At 48.8% G+C, this 20814-nt stretch overlaps 2 protein-coding genes across 4 annotated transcripts; both read right to left on the minus strand.

The window, feature by feature from the left end:
- Window positions 1-270: 270 nt before the first annotated feature.
- LOC120679401 (choline-phosphate cytidylyltransferase 2-like) lies at window positions 271-2676 on the minus strand. Its single transcript, XM_039960988.1, has 8 exons — window positions 1947-2676; window positions 1589-1702; window positions 1393-1488; window positions 1280-1322; window positions 1038-1193; window positions 875-943; window positions 677-787; window positions 271-604 (listed from the first exon to the last, which is right to left on the minus strand). The coding sequence occupies exons 1-8, from the start codon at window positions 2171-2173 to the stop codon at window positions 506-508; spliced, it is 915 nt and encodes a 304-aa protein (XP_039816922.1). The 5' UTR covers window positions 2174-2676; the 3' UTR covers window positions 271-505.
- Window positions 2677-2876: 200 nt separating this feature from the next.
- LOC120679400 (dnaJ homolog subfamily B member 4-like) lies at window positions 2877-5600 on the minus strand. 3 transcript variants are annotated; one of them, XM_039960987.1, is made up of 3 exons: window positions 4829-5600; window positions 3881-4320; window positions 2877-3553 (listed from the first exon to the last, which is right to left on the minus strand). In XM_039960987.1, the coding sequence occupies exons 1-3, from the start codon at window positions 4994-4996 to the stop codon at window positions 3100-3102; spliced, it is 1062 nt and encodes a 353-aa protein (XP_039816921.1). In that variant the 5' UTR covers window positions 4997-5600; the 3' UTR covers window positions 2877-3099. The 3 variants fall into 3 exon arrangements, with proteins under 3 accessions (XP_039816921.1, XP_039816919.1, XP_039816920.1); XM_039960985.1 differs by having other exon boundaries at window positions 3881-4290; window positions 4829-5599; XM_039960986.1 differs by having other exon boundaries at window positions 3881-4393; window positions 4829-4959.
- Between the last annotated feature and the right edge of the window lie 15214 nt (window positions 5601-20814).

Consider the following 20814-nt stretch of genomic DNA (forward strand, 5'->3'; position numbering starts at 1 on the left):
TAAACATGTAAACAGATGAATGAACGTTACTGTGTCCTATCTATAAAAAGGAGCTAGGTCCAATTTTAGTCTCTAATGACCACGAAAATGGAGTATGATATCCACATTAGGCAATACCAATAAATATATTGTTATGGTCCAATGTACGATATATTAAAAAAGAAAAGAGAGGAGAAATGCACGAACAATATTCAGTTTGGCCGCGCCAGGAACAAACATATTCAGAACAAAAAAGGATCATATTCTCCACATCTCTAGTTCTATAAAAATGGCAACAATACCAAGCAGGATGCCAGATGCAGATGCTCAACTGAGGAATAACAACTGATTACATACAGAAATATGTTTGCTCTTAATAGTACACAATCTCCTGGTACAACTAAATCATGATTCCTGATGCTCTACAGTAACATGCTAATCGATCTCATGCTATAACACAAACTTTAGGGATATGATCTCCAGTTCTCCTTTTGTCTAGTTTGATTGATCCGGATGTTACAGGACATTATGAGTCCGAGTCCTCCCCGGAACCACCAGAAAGGTTCGACTCCGACCTGCTTTGCCTCTTCAGCCCCTCCTGAATTCGATCTTTGATCGCAGTTTCCTGTCCAAGTAACATACAGTCCATGATCACAAATTGCAGAGATCACTTGCATATTCCTTGTGACTTTCTTACCATCATGTGGCAACCTTCCTCAAACTTCTCGAGGAACCCAACAATCCAACGGTCAGCATTCTCCATCCACTCCACGGGGTTGCTTCCAGCTATCTTCGCCGCACTGTGAAACTGCGTATGCAACACATCTGGTATCAGGATTTTGCAAACCATGTTAAGATCTGTCTCAAAAGAATCGCAAAACGACTTGATGATCACCTTCTCTTGATGCTCCTTCACCTTCTCCCTTAGCTTGCTGAACCCCATGTTCACTCTCAGTTGCTTCTCCTGGTCACATTAAAACAGAATGGCACAATTATATTGAGTGTTTTTATTCTCTCTCTCGTTTTCTGAAGCAGCTTTTCATGGACGAACAGATCACCTTGACATAGCTCACGCCGAGGTCTTTGCGGCTGTATCCACGGGTCAGATTCCGCATGATGTACTGGTTGTAATCCTTTAAGATCCTCATGATGATGTCCGATGTCGAGATGCCCTCAGTGCGCTTGGTCTCCTTGAACTTTCCGATTGCTTTCACCTGCACAAACGCAGGCATTCCCTCACCTGATCATCAGAATCCCTAGATGCTGAACCGAAACAGTGGGGAGTTTCAGAAGTCCTAACAAATTCGTAGACGTCGTTGGCAGCTCCACTGGTGTCAGCATACCTGAAGCAAACACGTTGTGTCAGTTACTTTCATCAAATGAACTGGCCAAACTGCAGAAACATACACTTACGGAAGTGCGTCGTGCGCAACGTAGTCAATGTTGTGCTTGTCAATGAACTCCTGATTGATCACCCATGGCGCATCCGGTATAACCTCATCAACCCACCTTTCAGTTTCAGCCCGGGGAACAGAACAGTCAGAGAGCATTTTCATGAGTGCCGGTGGCCACCACTGAGAGTCTGAAAAATGGGGAAGTGGAGGAGTACTTGCAATGCCGAAGTGACTCGTAGCGCTCGTCCTCGGTCATGACGGTCTTTCCTTTGTACCGATGGGTGATCTCGTCGCTGCAGCAACCGACGAGCAAGTAGGTGTTGGGAAATCTGCAGAGAGAAATTCAGAGAATTGTGCAAGACAGAATGGACACTAGAACTATGAATTGTAACCATCTGTTTCAGAAGCAATGCGTTCTTTTATTACTCATCGCAAGAAAAGGAAGAACATCAATCGATCAACATTTCGTGCAATGTGTTCGCCTTCAAAAAATGCAATCAGCGAAAAGTAGCACAATCTCCAAGTAATCGGGTTGGCACAGAATTTACAGGAGGAAAGTGGCGAGGATCTCACGATTTCTTGGCCTGTTCAAGCGCGCGCGCATGGCCGAAGTGGAAGAGATCGTAGATGCCGTCGGCGTACACCCTGAGAGGCCGTGCGTCGTCAGAGCTCACCGACGGCGAGGTCCCCGCCACCCCCTCCACTGCCGGCTGCTGCTGCGGCGGCGCCGGCGGCGACATCGGGTCGTACCACTCCGTCTGCGCCGCCGTCGGGACGGCCGCGTCCTCCGCCGGCTTCATCGGCACCGGCCAATCCTGCTCCAATGGCTTCGGTCCGCTCCAATCGCCGTGGTCCGTGTCGAGACTCGAGACTTCCAGGCGACGAAAAGGCCACCAGCGGTTTCGGTGGACGCGGGAAAATAACGACCGGCAGAGTGATGGAAAAAAGTGACGGTTTTTAGATGGCAGAGTACTGTGGGACCCACAATTCGAGCGAGGCCGTTGCTATTTACGGAACGGGCATGTCCTTTATGCTGCAGAGATTATTCATTAGTAAAATTGCTGATTTTCTTCGGACTCCAAAAGCATTTACTGCAAATCCTTCGCATTTCAAGAAATGTACAGGCGAATGAACAAAAATTACTGCAAATCCTTGACATTTGAAAAAAGTTTGATAGGCTATTTTTGTCGGATATTTCACCCAAAAACATAACCTTTTCTCCACTGGTGTTGTTGCATTGGAATGGATTGTTTGCCCGCAAAAGGAAGAAGAGGATGCAACAATTGTGTAGCTTCTCACATTTGAAAAAAGAATTATGCACAGAAGGCAAATCATTTGATACTTTTCAGATGTAATGCAGCTAAGATTACATATCAAGTGATAAGATTCAGAAAGTTCTTTCTTTTAACTGGATAACCTGATTATAACCTTCATATTTGCACAGTTCTGATATCAGGTTGTTTACTTCAATCAATAGAATTTATAGGAAAAGGAGATTGGACAAGCGTAACATAGATATCTGTAATTGAAGGCACAAAGACTTGACTTTTATATTACACATGTGGTCTTCAATATCCTATTTTTCCCAATAAAGGAGAAGATCAGAAAGTAACCCCAAAGGAAAATGAACTAAACATACAGGCCAGCTGAAGAAAAAGAACATCTGAATTAGTCTGCACTCTGCGGGGACTATGGGACAGGTGATCGGTTTAGTTTTGATGTGTGCTCACTGCTGCTGAACTTGACCTCCAAGAACCTTCCTAATGTTGTGCCTCTGCTCTGACGATAGCCTCTTAGGGAAATCAACATCAAACTTGATCCGCAGGTTGCCTCTTCTCCCATTCTCCTTGACAATAGGCATCCCCTCCTTCGCAATCACAAGCTCATACCCTGGTGTCACCACATCTGTGAGTTTAATCACCAGGTCACGCCCATCAAGGGTCTTCAGATTGACTGTGGTTCCTGCCAAAGCATCCACCAAAGCGATCTTCCGGTGGACTAGGAGATCATTGCCTTCTCTTGTGTACAGATCATGGGGCTTCTCATCGATGACAAAGACGAGATCGGCAGGGAGCTGGTTTGGATTCTCATTTCCCTTGTCTGGGAATGTGATCTTAGTTCCCTTCTTCCAACCAGGCTTTATATCAATTGTCAAAATTTCAGATTCGGTCCCTATTTGCCTGTTTGACAGACAACGAGAGTAAAAAGTAAGTTAAGAGACAAGGAAGTCAGACTGCTTGAAATTTGTTATTTTTATATCTTACAAACCAAGTCGAGTTTGGACAAGATATTTCACAAAGTTGTGTATTATCATATCATCTACATGTGATTTTGTTGGTGAATTTAAACGACTTTTTTGCCGTGGTTTGCACGAGTTTTCACGAAGGTCGTGGTTTCCACCAGATATGTTCCCCTCTTAAAATCACCATCTTTTAGTTGTTTATGATTTCGTTGTGCATCCATACAGAGATGAGGTTAACTGAAAATCCACCTAGATATATGCTTACCCGTTCGGCTTCACAACATTTCTGGATATTTTCATCTTGCGTGTTGAACCTGCATACAGCTCTTCAAGTGTGCATAGCAGTTTGGTTTCCACAGGCGGTGGCTTCCGAGCCTGATTTGAACTCGTGCCGGCTGAATCATTGTATGATCTGAATTTGTTCTCATTCCCACCAAACCCACCGAAAGTGCCAGCGCCTTCTGTCTGGAACCTCATTGACTTAGCTCGCCCCATATTCTCGAAAGGCTTGCTGCTGCCAAAGAACTCAGCAAAGACATCTTCAGCGTTGCGAGGATTGAAACGTTGGTTGGCAGACCCATTCATGGATGAGGAACCACCACCATCTGCAGAGGCCTTCAGACCCTCCTCGCCATATTGGTCATATATCGCTCTCTTCTGGGGATCACTCAAAGCCTGAAAGCAATCAACATTGGACATGAAAACCTGTCTTAAGCTGAGAGCTTCTTTTCGCAGGTTTATCTGTCAGCTCTTTTTGCCAGATTTTTTTTTGTCACACCTGAAGGGGCAGAAATGACCAGTCATATGCAGATAGCCACAATGTACAACTCAACACAGGAACGCAGACATTATCGAACATTCCACAGAGATGCACAATCAAGATGCAACGCACAATGCACACAACTGGTGACATTTCCAATTCCCTAGCACAACAAAATCATGATCCCCCAATCTCCCATTGGAATGCGCTTTCTTTGTAGTAAGTGCAAGATCAAGGATAAACAAAACAAAAAGGTCAGCTACTAAATCATGATCCCCCGATCTCCCATTGGAATGCACTTTCTTTGTAGTAAGTACAAGGTCAAGGATAAACAAAACAAAAGGTCATCTACTAAACATTCCATCGCAATAGCATCGAAAGCTACGTGGGTGCTGCAATTTCATCCAGATGTAAAGTAAAGTAAAAAAAAGAGGACGGTGTGCAATTCCATACCTCGTAGGCCTCGGAGATCTTCTTGAATTTGGCCTCGGCTTCCTTCTTGGCGTCGCCGGGGTTCTTGTCCGGGTGCCACTTCATGGCCAGCCGGCGGTACGACTTCTTGAGGTCCTCCTCCGTCGCGTTCCGGTTCACCTTGAGCACATTGTAGTAATCCGTCCCCATCTCCCACGCTCATGCCAAGAACAACACCAAGAAGAAGAACCGCAACAGCACCACCACCTCCTCCCGACGCAATCAAATCCACGCCAAGCGCCGCCGCCTCCTTCGCGCCGATCCCACCAGCAATCCAATCAAAATTCCCCCAAGAACAGCGTGGGATCACAAACGGAGCGCCCAAATGCGAGCTGGGGACAAGCAAGGGGAACAAAGCTGCCTCCTTTGACCCCGCTTTCCCACCACTCCCCAGGCAGGATCAGAGGAAGACCTCACCGCCGCCTCGCTCCCACTCCCAGCCGCACCACGGCCACCGCCGGCGGCGACCAACTCAGCGCGGCCGCGCCGCACCAAGACGCCACCTTTCGCCGCGCTCCGGCTCCAATCCGGGCCCCGGGGGAATCAGACTCAAACCAAGAAACAGATCGACCACGCCGCGCACGAAGGCAGCAACTTGGCATAAAGAAGCGGGGAATGGATGTCCCGGGAAGGGGTCAAGGCAAGGCGGCGGAGATGGCCGGGGGGAGGAGATCTCGGGAGGCGGAAGGGAGCGGGCGGAGGGGACGTAGACGACAGGGAGAAGGAACAGAGACGCAGCGGCTATTATTGGCCCAAATCCAGCTTCCGCTTACAGAAATAGCTTCTTCCTTTTTTTTTTGAAAAAAAGATCGCTTACAGAAATAGCTACGCGCCATCGGGGAACGTATCCCGGGGCGTCCCCAGTGGGGCCGGCATGTGGGGCCCACGAGATCCCCAACGTTTGTTTTGTGTGGTTCTGAACTTGTGGATGCTCTTGTTTTCCAGGGACAATGACATCCTCGTTTTAGAATGCAAAAATAGCGTGTGCGAAGCGTGTTAACGTGATCAAAGATGGAGTATTTTTGTACTTCTAGAATGGTTTTGGTGAGAAATGATTCGCTACGAATGGATGCCTGATGTGATAGGGAACTTCTATGGTTTCAATTTAAAACTGTGATTTAGTAGTATAATAATAAAAGGTTTCCTTAATAATATACCAAAACGTACAAGGCCTTTAGTGAGGTTTCTTGAAAACTGTTGATCATTGTCCAAGCGAACATTATGTAGTTTTTTTTCCCCTTAAGTTTGTCAAAGTATCATAGATTCAACATGGCCGTAGATAAAATGCAAGCCCCTATTCTTCTCATCTGGTTGTAGATCTAGAACTGCTTGCATGTAATCAAGAACAATGGAATTCAAAAGGTTATCATCAATTCATCATGCGCTTTGTTATGTGAAGTGTTTTTGGCTAAACAAAACACGGTAGACATTGCACATGACGGTTGATGCGTAGGCACGGAGGGTGGCGGTAGCAACAAGGAGCAGCAAAAGCCTAGTTGAGGCAGGCACGATTAGGATCTCTCAGGGGCGGAGGGAGGGGGGGGACAGGGGCCTGGCCGCCCATGAGCCCCAAATTTCCATTACAAATTTAAATTTTGATTAAATTTTTATAGAAATTTGTATGATTGGCCCCCCCTAACCATGAAAAATATGAGATCCTGGCTCCGCCCCTGGGATCTCTGCACGTTGCCGCCCGTGCAAGAGGATGAGAAAAAACATGCTGGACCTATCGGTGCCCCGTCTCTTTTACAAGGTGGGGAATTTTTGGGATCACGAGGTCGATCCTCTGTTCCCTTCTCGTTATTGTGTACTCATGATTGATGCTTCATCTTCGTTACATAAGGTTATTGTCATGGTATACTTCAGTAGAATTATTTCTCCATGTAGGGTGTGTGTTACCATGGTTGCAACTCCAAAAAATTCGTGGAGTTCTTGGAGCCGCTCATATCCAGCCCCGGAAATTCTTGAAGCTAGAGTTGTAAATAGATCAAAAATCTTTTGATGAGTCGTTATACTTTTATTATCTTACATTTAAAATAAAAATATAAAGTATTTTAATCTATTTTACAAACTTTAGCTCCAGCATGGATCTCGGAGCTGGAGCCACGCTAAATAGGTATAATTTCAGTTATATTTCTTTCATGCTAGGTAGTTCTGTTTTTTTTTCCGGAACACTAGGTAGTTATATACACACATACACATACACTCAACCTCCCATGACTCTCTTAGGTCAGTCTCAATGGGAGTCTTATGGAAGATTTTATGACATTCAATATCACTAATTTTGCTGACATGGCAACAAGAGAGATTGATAGAGTTTCATGAGATGTAAGGAGAGGTTTCATCACCATGAAACTCATCTAGCACAGTTACCTAGTTTACAGTCTTGGTAATTGTGCCATGAAACTGTGCACTGAGACTGGCCTTAAATGTCTACTTTTTAAAAGTATGGTTAGTAGCGAACCAGAGTTAAAATACCTAGGAGTACGGTTAGTAGCGAACCAGAGTTAAAATACCTAGGAGTAAGAGAAATGCAATGAAATCATGATTAGTAGAATAAATTGTATTTTTTTGTGATTAATAAAAAAACTCAGATTAAGCTCCAAAAAAATTCTTTATGTTGGAACTCTTCCTCTGTTGTCAACAGAAGGCTGGCTGTGACTCTGAAAAACATTATTTATATGCTACGACAGAAACTCACAAAAAGTGTATATGGTTTCCAAATACAGCATCGGCGTCAGCATCAGAAAGAGAGGTTTGCATTTCATGGAGTTTTAAAAGAACTGTAAACTTCAATCATCTCGAATAAATTTGGAATAATTCGTAGAAGCATCTACTAGGAATCTATATATATGGGGGATGATGATATTGCAACCATCACACTGTTTCAATTGGGGCGGAATCACGCCAAATGGCACAAAAATATAGCAGTGCAAGAAAAGTCACTGTTTACCTAGAAGTCACAGGAGTTGAACTAAATAAATTAAATAGCAGTCCAATCAGAACATGAAAACATTAGCCAGATCGATCAGCCTCCCAAACAAAAAGCCTCCACTCGATCAATTAAAATTGGATTAAACAATTCCTCTCATGCATTGACTCTACTAGAGACATGCATATCCTTGTCCAGCTCTGGAGCAACTTGCACGGGACATTTCCAGCCTCCCCTCCATGCTGCCCTCGATCTCCATGTCCCAACCGACTCCAGGAAAAATGGTGGTTAGATGCCTAGCTAGTCATTGGAAAGAAAGCATCATTATTCCTTTGATCGATCTGCAGCCGGATATAGAATAAGGCGTGTTTGAATGGGTTAAAGTTGGAAAAAAAAATTGAGTACTATATATCCTTTAGCACCTATTAGCACTTACATCTTTGCTGAAGTTTTTATCTTAGTTTAAGTTTAGCCTATCCATTAGCAGTCATGCCCACTTTTACGCAATGGCATTTGATCTAAGCACCTCTTAGGTCTTAGCTCGGATAGTTCAGTGACATACTGACATGTGTGAGGCATTAGCTTCTGGCCTCGATGCCCATCCGCAGGCGCCTCAGCTCAGATCCTTGATCAGCGGCAACCCCAGCTTGCCGTGCTCCGACACCGCGGATGTCGAGGTTCAGCACAGTTTTTTTTTTTTTTTTTGAGAGGAAGTACCAGAACAGTTTGGCTGCAAGTATATGCACAGTTTCTTTTGTTTAGTTTGGCCCACATGCATAAGGCTGATGAGCTCATGGGCTCACATCCTCACATTACATGGGCCCAGGAAAGTAAAATGGGCCTAAAAAGGCTTCGTAGCAACAAGGCCGAAGAAACCTTTTTGCATGCCATTTTCGCACATAAGAGCATAGCTCGCCAGCTCGAGCAGTATGGGTATCTCTGTCACGTCATCGACAATTTCTGTTTGGGCTTTTGAAGGGGTCGCCATCGACCATGGATCCACCCTGGCTCCAAGTAGGTCTGATCACGGGTCACCCGATCCGATAAATCCGACCCATCCGAAAAAACCCGATCCGATCCGAGCAAGTGACGGGTCGGGTACGGGCCGAAATTTTTGACCCGAAACTCAAAAAAATTCGATCTAACCTGAAAATTACATATAAAATTGTGGGCCAACCCAACCCAACCCGAACCCGTTATGAGCCGGGCATGAGCCAATATTTTTTTATCCGAAACCCGAAGTCACCTGACCCGCCCCGGGCGACAGATGATCGGGCTTAGCTCCAAGCCTCAACCCTCAACACGTCGCATTGCGTCATGCATTCTGCCATCCTCTTGTCCGCAAGTTCCAAGGCATGATGTAGCATTGTACTCGATCCATGCTACCTGGTTCTTTGTTCCTTGTCCCCTTTCTCCTCTTCCTCCATTATAGATGGACAGATAGATATGCCTAAATCTTTTTTTTCCCTTCTTTTATTTCCCATCAAAACAGTGACACAACAAAGTGAACCAGATACTCAAGCCACCTAATTTTCTAACGGAAGAAATACTCAAGCTACATCTCATTTTTAAAAAATAAGTACAAAACTTTGAACTAAAGAAGGTTTGAAGTGCATCTAAGGACCACCAATTTGCACCCCTAAAAAACAGTGACTACTCGGACACTTCAATCTGACAACTCTATCGTGACAACTCAACATCAAACTCTTAGAACCACATCGTATCTTTTTTTTTTGAATAATAGCTAGAACCGCATCTCGTATAAGAAACTTACAAAACATAAATCGACCGTAGTGGGTTGTTACCTTTCGTCCCTGAAAGTCCATTCCGCAACCTTTCAACTTGTGGAGAGTGAATATTCCAAAGGAAGAATACACACTAAAGAAGAGTGATGGAGAAGAGGCAGGTCCAAAGAGCAGGAGGAGATGCGGTCCACCCAACCCAACCCCAACCCGTCCTTGTCACCAAACAACAACTTGCCAACAGTAAAAGTTACTCGCCCCTTGTCCGTGCAAGAGCCGGAGAAGGAGTAAGGAAAAAATTCAAGACAGCGAGGGAGTTGATGCGAAGGCAAGGCGCCATCTCCATCTCATCTCCTCTCGTACTCTCGTCTCGTCTCGTCTCGTCTCGTGTGGTCTCGCTGCTCCCGTGCTCTCGGCGACCGATCGCGAGATCCCGGAGGTTTACCACGAGATCTCCAGCAACACCGGCGAGATCTCACGCGAGAGAGACAGGAGGGGAGCGTTTGAGTGGTGTGGTGCCATGAGATGGGAGATCAGGGATCCATCTCGCCTCGTTTCTTTATGGATTGATTGCGACGTGATTACTCCACTAATCCATGCCTTGTTCTTTCAGAGATTGGTGTCATTTGGACAGAGAGTGAGTGATTCTGTAGTCTAGCCTAGGCAAGTGAGGAGGACGTTCTCCGATGTTGACGTCCCCTCTCCTCCCACCCATCGGCTACATCTCTCTCTCTCTACACTCTACAGGGAGAAACACAGTGAAAGGGACCCTGCTATGTGCTTGCTATTGCGAGGGTGGTGCATGTGTATGATTGGGGACCATGCTATGCTATGCTATGGGTACCCGGAAGGTTGGCCTTGCAAGATGAAAGGTTGGCATCATGTGCAAATGAACTCATCTGTCATGCGTATGGTCCTACTACATGTATGATCAAGGACACGAGCCACGAGTTCGAAAAACAGAGTAGGTATTTAGTTAGCTATCACTCTGTCCACGTGCACTAGCCGAGGAAATAAGTAGGGGTGTTAATTGGTGACTCTTAGGTTCAACTCCAACTTTTTTTAGTTCAAAATTTTGTACTAATTTTTTAAATTGAGATCTAATTTTAAATCAGTTGGTTCACCCATTAATATCTATACCACTATTAAATAATACGATACAACCACTTCTTTTCTTTCAAATCATTCAATTATTATAAAGGTGCTGCAGATGGAAATATTCCAATAAGTACATTCTTGATATCATCACTGAACAAATATTGGATCGCGAAATACATTTTCCATACAGGCCTTGGACAAATAAAGCCAAACAAAGGGAGTAGCGACGAAGCGTGTGGTCAATGAATTTTGCATACTTGTGAAGCATTGTTTTTTTTATCCAATAGATTGTTAATTGATGGCCCTAAACTACGTGTAAATTACTTGCACATTTGAAGAAACATGAACCATGTTATTGCCAAAAATAAAACTATGCCAAGACTAGCTCAATGCTTCGACTCTTAACCATTGTACATGTTTGGTGGTTATTTCTATGCAGTTAATTTTCTAGTAGTACAACTTTTATGATTTGAATCATGTCGACATTGAGCGCAAGTTTTAACTTTTGAGAGAACTTAAGAATTTTTTTTAACGGGTCGCAATCGTGACAAATAATCGGTCGACCAAATTAACATGTGAACGTGCCAGTTTACACAGTTCTATCTTGCAGGACCACCATGCATGGTGCGTGTGAGGCTGGACACAATATGAAGCAGAGACCAGCAGTATAATTTGGTCCAATGGCAGATGGACAACAGATGTACAGGAACAAAGGTGGGCAAAGGCAGGCAGTGTACCGGCCAGACGGGTCTAGTCTAATCAAACAAAAGGGAAGGGAAATAAACATGCAAGAACAATGCAACTACTGTTTCAGTGACCCACTCGATCGTCCTGCAGAGGCCAGCCAGTGTGAAAGGAAAAGAAGGTCACTAGCCTGCTGTCCCAGAGAAAAAGAGCATGAGAACGAAATGTATGTGGAATTTGATCTTGCTTTTTGTGGTAGCATGGTTGGATTGGTTGTTTAAAATGGTTAGGCCCCATACAACATGATGCAAACACCAAAAAATGCATATGCAATGATACCAGAAAATAGAAACTTTCATGAGTAATACATCCGCTCATGGCCGAAAGTGGCATCCACACACTAACATCCTTTTAAAGGGTAGTGACAAAATATCTTACTAGTAATTATATAGTGAAATGGAGCTTTTATTCGTTTCATTGAAAGCAAGTGCCAAAACCTATGATTGCTCAAATTTTAAGAGAAGGGCACCTATTGCGTCCAATTTTGGATTTTGGTAGCTCACGTGGTTCGATTGGTTGTCTAAAATAGTTGGATATACTTGGATGTTTGTCGTGAACACTATACCAACTAATGAATGGTGATGAGGGCTGGGCGGCCTCCATGCACTAACATCCCTTTAAAGCGCAAGAAAATACGCCTGGTTACATGGTACAATAGGTAAACCTATTTGTATATTTTAGAGCAAGGCTAAAACATATATACTCTTCTTCTGCTTTAAAGTGAAGAGAGTATCAGATACTCTTCCGTTCCCATACTGCCCCTGCAACTAGTAGAGATCAGTAGCACAACAGCTAAACTTGGAGATGGAAAAAACAAAAGCTAGCCATGTCCTGCAAACAATTACACAAAGCAGGGAAGCAAACGTATCTATTGCAGAAAAAGCCTGGAGAACATCTCCTAAAAGCAATAAAGAAACACGCAAGCACATCTCCGTACCCGAGGCCAAGGCAGTTCCAGTTTCTTGCATGATGCAGTGCACGGCCAGGCAGGAGCATGCGCACGGTGCGTACCAGCCAAACCTGCTGCAATCCACTGTAGCCTCTCAGCCAAACTTGCAGAGTGCAGAGGGAGGAAAGAGGAAAGCTGCCGTACCGGCAAAGTAAAAAGTAAAGGAGAAGGAGGTACAGGCATGCGCACCCACAACCTCACCACAGCTACCCGGTTACTGTTACCGTGGAAATAGGGTTCCGCCGTGAACAGCTTGTGTTGTCTTTGATCTCCGGAACGGGAAGTCACTGGCCCGGGACTGTTCAATCCTACTCCCACGTTTGTCCTCAGTGAAATGCGACCAGTAGATGGTAAGATTTTTTATCTTTTTTTACCAAGATTAAATTTTAATCAATTAGGATATATATATATATATATATATATATATATATATATATATATATATATATATATGTATGTATGTTACTTTAAAAAACCATGGTTGATATATCACGGATGAATAGATAATAATGGATATTTTTGGCGTGTTCTCATGCAACTTATTGTGGAAGGAAGGAGTTGTCGTTGCGAACCATAATATAAAACTCATGTCCAAAACATGTTCATCAGAGTTTTAGAAAAGATACCTTGCCCCACCTAACAATAGATATAGTACAATAAAATTCGAAATTGGTAATCGGTTCCGAAAACAGGTAAGTGCAAACTGGAAAAATGATCCCTGCAAAAGAAAAAAGAATGCATATGGTCATTCATAAAAAAAGAAAGAAACAGCACTGCCAATTGCCAAAGCGCCATATACTCGCCAACAACGACCACCACCATTCATCAGTGCTTTCCCAGCAGGTGCGTGTGTAGTGTGGCTAGCTCCAAAAGTGTGTGTTGGTGAGGTCTACCAACAGGGCATATGTGCAGTAATCTTTTGCCCTGTTTGACATTTTATGGGGTGCACGGCCAGGTCCTTGTCCGGGCTTTAGTCTGGTCTTATTTGCGACACGGATACAGACGGACGGTGGGATGTTGCCCACACTGGCTACCCCTCCCTCTTTCATGTCCAGACCAGATGGCGACCCTTGCCTAAAGCCCTTAATTCAAAAAAAAAAACTTGCCTATTCCCTCAATTATTTCAGAGGCAGATATGCAAGGATGTGACCCGGAGGCTGATACTCGGTCGCTAGGTAAAGGGTATGTTTGTAATTGAAAAAGTAGTATCGAAAGATGAGTTTTGCGATTAGAAGAATCTGGACACAAAGATTGTGGCAAGCCTACGACCAAGACCAACAACACGGTAGAGCTCAACCACCCAATTCAAGGTGGATAGTTTTTGTGGGTGTGGTTCTACGACCACATACAGTGATACCAACATCTCTCGAGTTGTCGTCCCTCATAAAAAAAACTCTTAAGTTGTCACGTTACGCGGAGAAAAATTAACAGTTTTTAGCTAACAATCTGCCTCTTGGATATTTACATATAGATAGATAGTGGTGTTATCTATGGAGATTAAAAAAAATCCTAGCATTGTGTTTGACGTCACGTTTAAAAATAAAATAACAGTATTTTCTCAAAAAAAAATAACGGTAGACGATACCATGCATATATGGGAACTATTCTATTCGGTATACTAATTTTTAGTTTAAGGCTGCACTCTTATCTGAATAAAGTTTAAACGGTTATGCAGTTACCTGATGGCATATACGTACTGATGATTTCCTAAAACACATTGACTGACGTTGACATGCTTATAAGAGGGGAAGCAAACAAACAAACAGCCGGAATAATATAAGTGATTGCCTGATTGGTTCAATATTGCACGGCAAGCCGGAGCCGCTGGCTTTCCCTTTCGCCGGCTGCTAGCTTTTCGCGAAGCGACGTGTGGTTTGCCGGCACACACACCGGACCGGAGGATTAGCGCAGAGATTTGGTTCTCCCGGAAATGGCCCTGGGTCGTCGATCGGGACTGGCCTGTCACGGACACCTCCCCCAAACGCTGCCGTCCTTTCCTGACAGCGACCAGCGGCTGGCATGTGGTTCCAAAAGGGGCGCGCCTTGTGCTAGCTCAACATCTGGTCCACGTCAAGGTAGCCATCCGGCACCAAGAACTCCAACCCTAGCTACTTTCTAGGTGTCGGTATCGGCATGGTCTGCGAGGTGTAACTTTTAGTGACGACCTAGCTAGCTAGCTTGATGAACGTATTGGTACACACTATTTGTATGTATGTTGAGAGTGACATGCATGCTTGGAATTTTTCTTACATCAGTAGGTAAGGTGACATGCTTAGAATTTTTCTTACATTAGGTAAGGTTTGAAATGTTTGACTCACTCCAAAGTGACGATGAAACATCTTCACAAAAAAAAAATCAATTATGTCGTGGTGTGCAAACCCATAGCCGGTGGCGTAATGCACCCGCCTAAACCCAGAGGATGAGTACTCGGGGGTTAGCTAGGATTAACCCAATCTCGGTGGAAGGATGCGATGAACACGACAGGTTTAGAGTGGTTCGGGCCGCCGGAGCGTAATACCCTACGTCCATTGTGTGTTGTATTGCTTGCGCTCTCAAGAGGTTGAGAGTCTTGGCGTGTCTAGTGCTGAGTCCAGAGTGAGTCTGTGTGCAGCGAGCGCCTCCCTTTTATATCTCAAGGGAGGTGCGTACATGACTGTTGGGTCCCCGACAGGTGGGCCCAATTGATGTAGTATAACATACTGTTCATACATTATGGCGTTGCAGGCGAAGGAAATCTCATTCCCGGATTTCCTTGCTCTACTCGTAGGAATCCTCCGTCCAGCATATCCATGCCCTGTCTTGTTGAAACGGCGCCAGGGTGTAGCTTGCAGCGTTGCCTGCAGCGTAGCTAAACGGGCCGTGTAGCTTGCGGCGTAGGCGGTATGATGGAAAAGTGCCATGCCGTCGTATCCATTTAATGCGGCAGACGGACTCTGTGCGGATGCGGCGCATGCGGCTGCACTGTGTACCTCGGTAATATGCGGTCTACAGTGAGGCCTGACAAAGGCTGCCCCGCGTGCCGTGGCGACAGAGAACGCCTCAACCACCCGCATTGAATGCGGTGGGTGGGCGAGTCTTCCAGCGGAAGACTCGCGCCCGCACCTGCACCTGCGGGACACGTGGCGCCCCCGGACCCCGCCCCGGCGGTATGTTGGTTCTACGCGCGTGGGAGGTCCGGATGGACGCGGGAGGTCCCGGACCCCTATGGGGGGTCCGCGCCCTCGTCTGTTGGCTCGGAGCTTCCCCTCCTCAGGGACACATGGCGTCTCTGGACCCGTCCCAGAGCGGGGAGCGGGTCCAGGGTTGTTGGCCCGGTGAGGTAAGAGCATGATCCGTAGGGCCCGGCTGGTCCGCCCCTTATGGCGTAGTTACGGATGGCTACGCGAGTCCTGTCTTGCTGCAGTAGGAGTTGGTATCCCTGCTACAGGGTACCGACAGTGGCCCCCGGGCCCATCTCGGGAGAGGTGACGAACCCGCAGGTGGGGCCACTACTGTGATTTGGCTCTGCATAACTTGAAGCCTCTAGCATTAGACTATGCATACTGCAGGAGTCTTGTCCGGCTTTGACCATCCATCGGGTTTTTCGCTGCCTCATCACATCGCAACGGCTTACTGACTCGTGGTCCCCACATACAGTGGTACACCTAGTCACGCGAGCGACGCTCGGCATTGTTGCGGCCGGAGTAAACAGGATATTTACCACCAGCGCAGTTCCCGAAAAGCCTGGTCATGCCAGCGCTTTATGCGTGCACGTCAGCTCAGCTTCCGCCTCGCTTCGCGCGCGGGCGATGGTTCAGATCCCGCCTTTTCACACCTTTGTTTGTTACCCGCCCTCCCTGACAGGTGGGCCTGGGCCCCTTGTCATGGACTGGGCAATTAACACCAGGCGTGAGCATCGCTTGGGTTCCAACGACGGTTTCGGGGCGCGCCGGTTGGGTCAGGCTTCATAAAGGGACGAACCGCATACCGCGGTTACTTTTCCACATTTGCCTTCTTCCTTCCAATCCTTTGCGCCCCTTTGCCTTCGAGCCTCCTCACCCCTTGCTCTTCTGCACAGATTGTTCCTCGCCTTCATAGCAAGATGGCGTCCCTCGTTCGCCCCCGTCGTTTCCAGACCGAGGAGGAGCTGAACACAGTGCGCCGCTTGCTTGGGTGGAGTCCACAGGAGAATGCCTGGGGGATTCAAGCAGGCTCGGTTCCCCTCGGCGATCTGCGCGCCGGGGAATTTGTGCTGTTCATTTCGCACATTTCCACTGGCCTGGGGCTGCCGATCTCTTCGTTCTTCCTGCTGCTGCTGGAAGATTTCGGCCTCCAGCTCCAGCATCTCACGCCCCATTACATCCTCCTGACGTCAATCTTCGTCCACTTTTGCGAGATGTTCGTGGGGGTGCGGCCCTGCGCCATCCTCTTCCGCCACTTCTTCGTCCTAGTGAAGCCCGGGAAGGGCAAGGATGAAGTGGGGGCGTACTACTTCCAGACGAGGAGCGACTTGCGGACCCCCTACATCCCCGGGCTTACTGGCAGGAAGTGGGAGGACTGGCGCAAGGAGTGGGTAATCGCCACCACCGAAGCCAATGAGCGCCTCGTCATGCCGACCGGGGGACCCGCCTCCGACCGCCAATCCTGGAGGGGCAAGCCGTCCCTGCCGTCGGAGTTTGACTTCGTGCCGAGTAAGATCAGGGCACTGGCAGAGGGCAGCCTCACCTCGCTGCATGTGCTCGGGGACTTCCTGAAGCGCCGGATCGCCCCTCTGAAGCAGCGGCCGCGTCCTACCTGGAACTTCACCGGGCCCCAAAACTGCAGCAGGACCCACCGTGGGGAGGACAACGATCTGACCCAGGAAGCCCTGGAGGTCCTGGTGCGGGCGGTGATGGGGGAGATCTTCGTCCCGGAGCACCTGATCCTTCCTTAGGGTGTCGTTCCTCTTTGCGAGGACTCACGCCTGAGGACTGCGGTGCTGGCCACCCTGCCGACCCTCGACGACGGTGGACTAGCAGTGCGGCAAACTGGAGGCGACCCGGACCGTGGGATCCAGATCCCTGGTGCGTCCGGGGAAGAGGTCGTGCCGAGCGCCGCGGGGTCTGGCCCTTTTGTCAAGGGCAAGCAGGCCGTGGCTGGTAGCTCCGGTGCATCATCGGAGGAAGCGAGCCGGCGCAGGTTGCACCGCGGCGACGGGACCCCAGTTATGGAGCCGGCCGCAAAGCGTCAGAGGACCGCTGAGGATGCGGGCCAGGGTAGCTCCCGGGCCCCCGGCTCTCGCGGGACTCCTGGAGTTGCCGCGCCGCCACCACCACCACCGGGAGGTGCCTCCCCCCGGCAGCAACAGCAGCAGCAACAGCCACGAGGTGCTCCTCCGCCGCCGCCATGGGAGCAGCAGCAGCCATGAGGTGCACCTCCGCCGCCGCCTCGGGAGCAGCAGCAGCAGCAAGGTGCGCCGCCACAGAAGCAGAAGCAGCAGCAGAAGCAGTCGTCGAGCCTCCGTGGGCGCTGGAGACCCTGCGCTTCGGGGTAAGTGTTCTTCCGTTCACTCCCCTTATTCCCAGTGCTTCGCTTTTTGCTGAAGGGCTTCTTCTCTTTGTTTGCCAGGGCCTCTCACCCAGGCAGCTCTTCCACCGCCGCTGGCTCGTCAGCGGGGGTCCAGGCGACCGAAATCTCGGCGGCAACGGCGGAAGCGACGACGGATGTGGGGAGCTCGGGTGCGGCGACCTCTGCTAACCCGGTGACACCCAATGCGGCGGCGACGGGTGCGCCAGTGCCAGGCGCAGCAACGCACAAAGCGGTGGACCCAGAGGTCCCGGCTACGGTGGTAGTCGCACCGACACCGGGCTTGGCGACGGCGAGCACAGCAGCAGCGGGCGCGGCAACGGCGAGCACCTCGGTACCTGAGGTCCCGACGTCTATGCTGGACATCCCCTCCCCCAGCTCCCAACCTGCGGCAGACGAAGAACTGGAGGAGGTCTCTGGTAGGCAGCTCTTGCAGGGTCCCCCAGAGGAGGATGTAGTCCCCTTCCCCCAGGTGCTGGTCCGGGTCCGGCGGACGATCGAAGAGGCGACCTCTACCGCCGAGGCGGCATTCCGGCGGGAGTGGGCAGCTCTAGAGAGCGAGCGTCAGCGCCTCGGCAACTGGCATATCTGCCTAGAGGAGCGCACAAAGGCCGAAGCCTCCCGTGCCGCTGCCGCCCGGTCCGAGCTTGAGGCCGACCAAGAGTCCTATAGGAAAAGACTCCGGAAGGTGTTCGACCGGGAGTTTGCGGTGTCGAGACGGGAAAAAGCCCTGGCGCTGCGGGAGGAGGCTATTGCCAAGGGGGAGGCCAGCCTCGCGGCCCAGCGGTCCGAGTTCGAGTCTCGTAGTCAGGGACTCGAGGTCCGCAAGCTGGAGCTCGACAAGCTCTCCGAGTCTCTGCTCCAATGGCGCCAGGAGCTGTAGGAGACCGCCAGCCAGCAGGCCATTGCCGAGATAGAGCTCGAGGGGGAGAGGAAGTCCCTTGCCCGGTGGGAATCCCTCACCACCACCATGGAGCAGGGCCTTGCGTGCCAGCGCGAGTGCCTTAAGAAACTGAAGGAGTCAGCGGCGCAGAAAGAGGCCTCGCTCCAGGAGAAGGCCCGCCAGCTGGAGGCGGCTCAGGCGGCACTGGATGCCCAAGTGCAGTAGGTGGTCCGGAAGCTGCAGGAGGACCAGCGCTTGGGGGCCCAGCGAATCGTCGACTGGGCGAGTGAAGCAAGCTCAACTCTGGTGCCACTTGGGATGAGTCCAATCCAAGTGGCGGAGCCGCCAGCTTCGATTGCTGATGCCCTCCCAGTGCTGAACTCTGCTTCAGATAGACTCCGGCGTCTGGAGCCGATCCTTGCTGGCCAGCTTGAAGCCAAGGGCCGCGAGCTATGCCGGATGGTGTATGAGTACAATTTGACTTGCCTCTGGAGCCACGACCCAGCCATCTCGCTAGCCCCCGTCGTTGATGGTCCAGTGGTGGAGACGGAGGCCACCGCTCGGGAAAGCGTGCGGGATGTCGTCGACTTCGTAGCCGCTTACTTCAAGCGAGAGCCTGTAGATTCCTGAGCTGCACCATCACAGCAGGCGTACCTTTGTTTTTTGTGTTATGTAAAAACATTGTACTTGTTAAAACTTTAATAGAAGAAAATTTCAACTTAGCTATTTGTCAGTTGCTTTGGTTTGCGGTATGCAGCACCCCGGCGTCCTGGCCCCTGATAGATAGGTTATGTTGTTAGGACCTATCTGCCATCAGAGCCGGAGAAGATACTCCGGACCCTCGTATGAGATTGAGCAAGCGTCCTTGGGCATAGGTGTAGCATAAATTGCAAGTCGAACGAGCGACTTATTCCCTGTATAGCAGAAAAAACTACAGAGAGGAAAATCAACTCGCTAGGATGGTAGTAATGATACTGCAACTTAGTTGTTTGATGCATGCAGAATCGATCCTTGGTGTCTAGCTCAAAGCGAACGCTCCGGGCCCCCTGGGAGACAGGCTCAGTTGTTTTGAGTCTGTCTACCACTGAGACTGGACCTCAATCTGCATGAAACCTTAAAGCGGATACCGGAACCCCCTGGTAGGTAAGCTCAATGGTTTGAGGCTAGCTACCACCAGTCTAGGACTAACCTGCATACCACTCAAAGTCAAAGTTTAGTAGAAGGCCCTCGGGACTTATTCTGGACCGGCCCCCAAGCTAGTAGGAGGTCCGGGCTCCGGATACGCAGGTCCAGGGAGCTCAATGCTTGTTACAGAGTGGTGGATTGTGTAGGCTTAGGGTACGGAACCAGGCTAAGACGCTACACAGGGCTCCGTACCACTCCAGGAAACAAACACGACTTTACCGGACCTGGCTTCGAGGTTCCGGACCCCTCCCTAGCAGTGGGTGAGGCCATTCTGTCGTACTCGATCCTTTGAGATATGGAGCTGGACCTGCCGTGTAGGACTTAGGAAGCCAACCCTTGAGCTAGAACGAGGTCCGGGCCCCCAATTACTCAGCTCCGGGTACTAGAGCACTCGTTACAGGGTGGTGGAGCGTGTAGGCTTTGGGTACGGAACTGGCTAAGCGGCTACACGGGACTCCGGACCACCCCAGGAAACAAGCGCCCCCTCTCCAGAGCAGGTCCTTAGGGGCCCAGACCCCTCTCCCAGCAGCAAGGGGGTCCGGACCTGTACGACAGTCCGGCAACTCAATACAGATCTTAGCCGTAGCGACAAGGGTGGAAGTCTGCACGGGGGTTAGAAAGGCAAAAGCTTGAGAATCAAAATGCGAAATAAGATTTTGACACAAAGACAGAACTGGTAGCAAATATTTCCTTTGCAACTTGATATACATGGCTTGCACGATGGATGCCAGAGGCCGGGTTTACGAGGACGGAACCCCACCGCTCTGGGCCACATGCTAATTCTATCTTATTACAAAGGAAAAATTCATTTTCCTGCTCTGTCTAAGTGTAAAACTTACGCAGATGCTCTATGTTCCATGGGTTGAGTAGTAGCACCCCATCTTCTGTGGC

This window comes from Panicum virgatum, chromosome 6N, assembly GCF_016808335.1.
Source record: "Panicum virgatum strain AP13 chromosome 6N, P.virgatum_v5, whole genome shotgun sequence".
NCBI lineage: Eukaryota > Viridiplantae > Streptophyta > Magnoliopsida > Poales > Poaceae > Panicum > Panicum virgatum.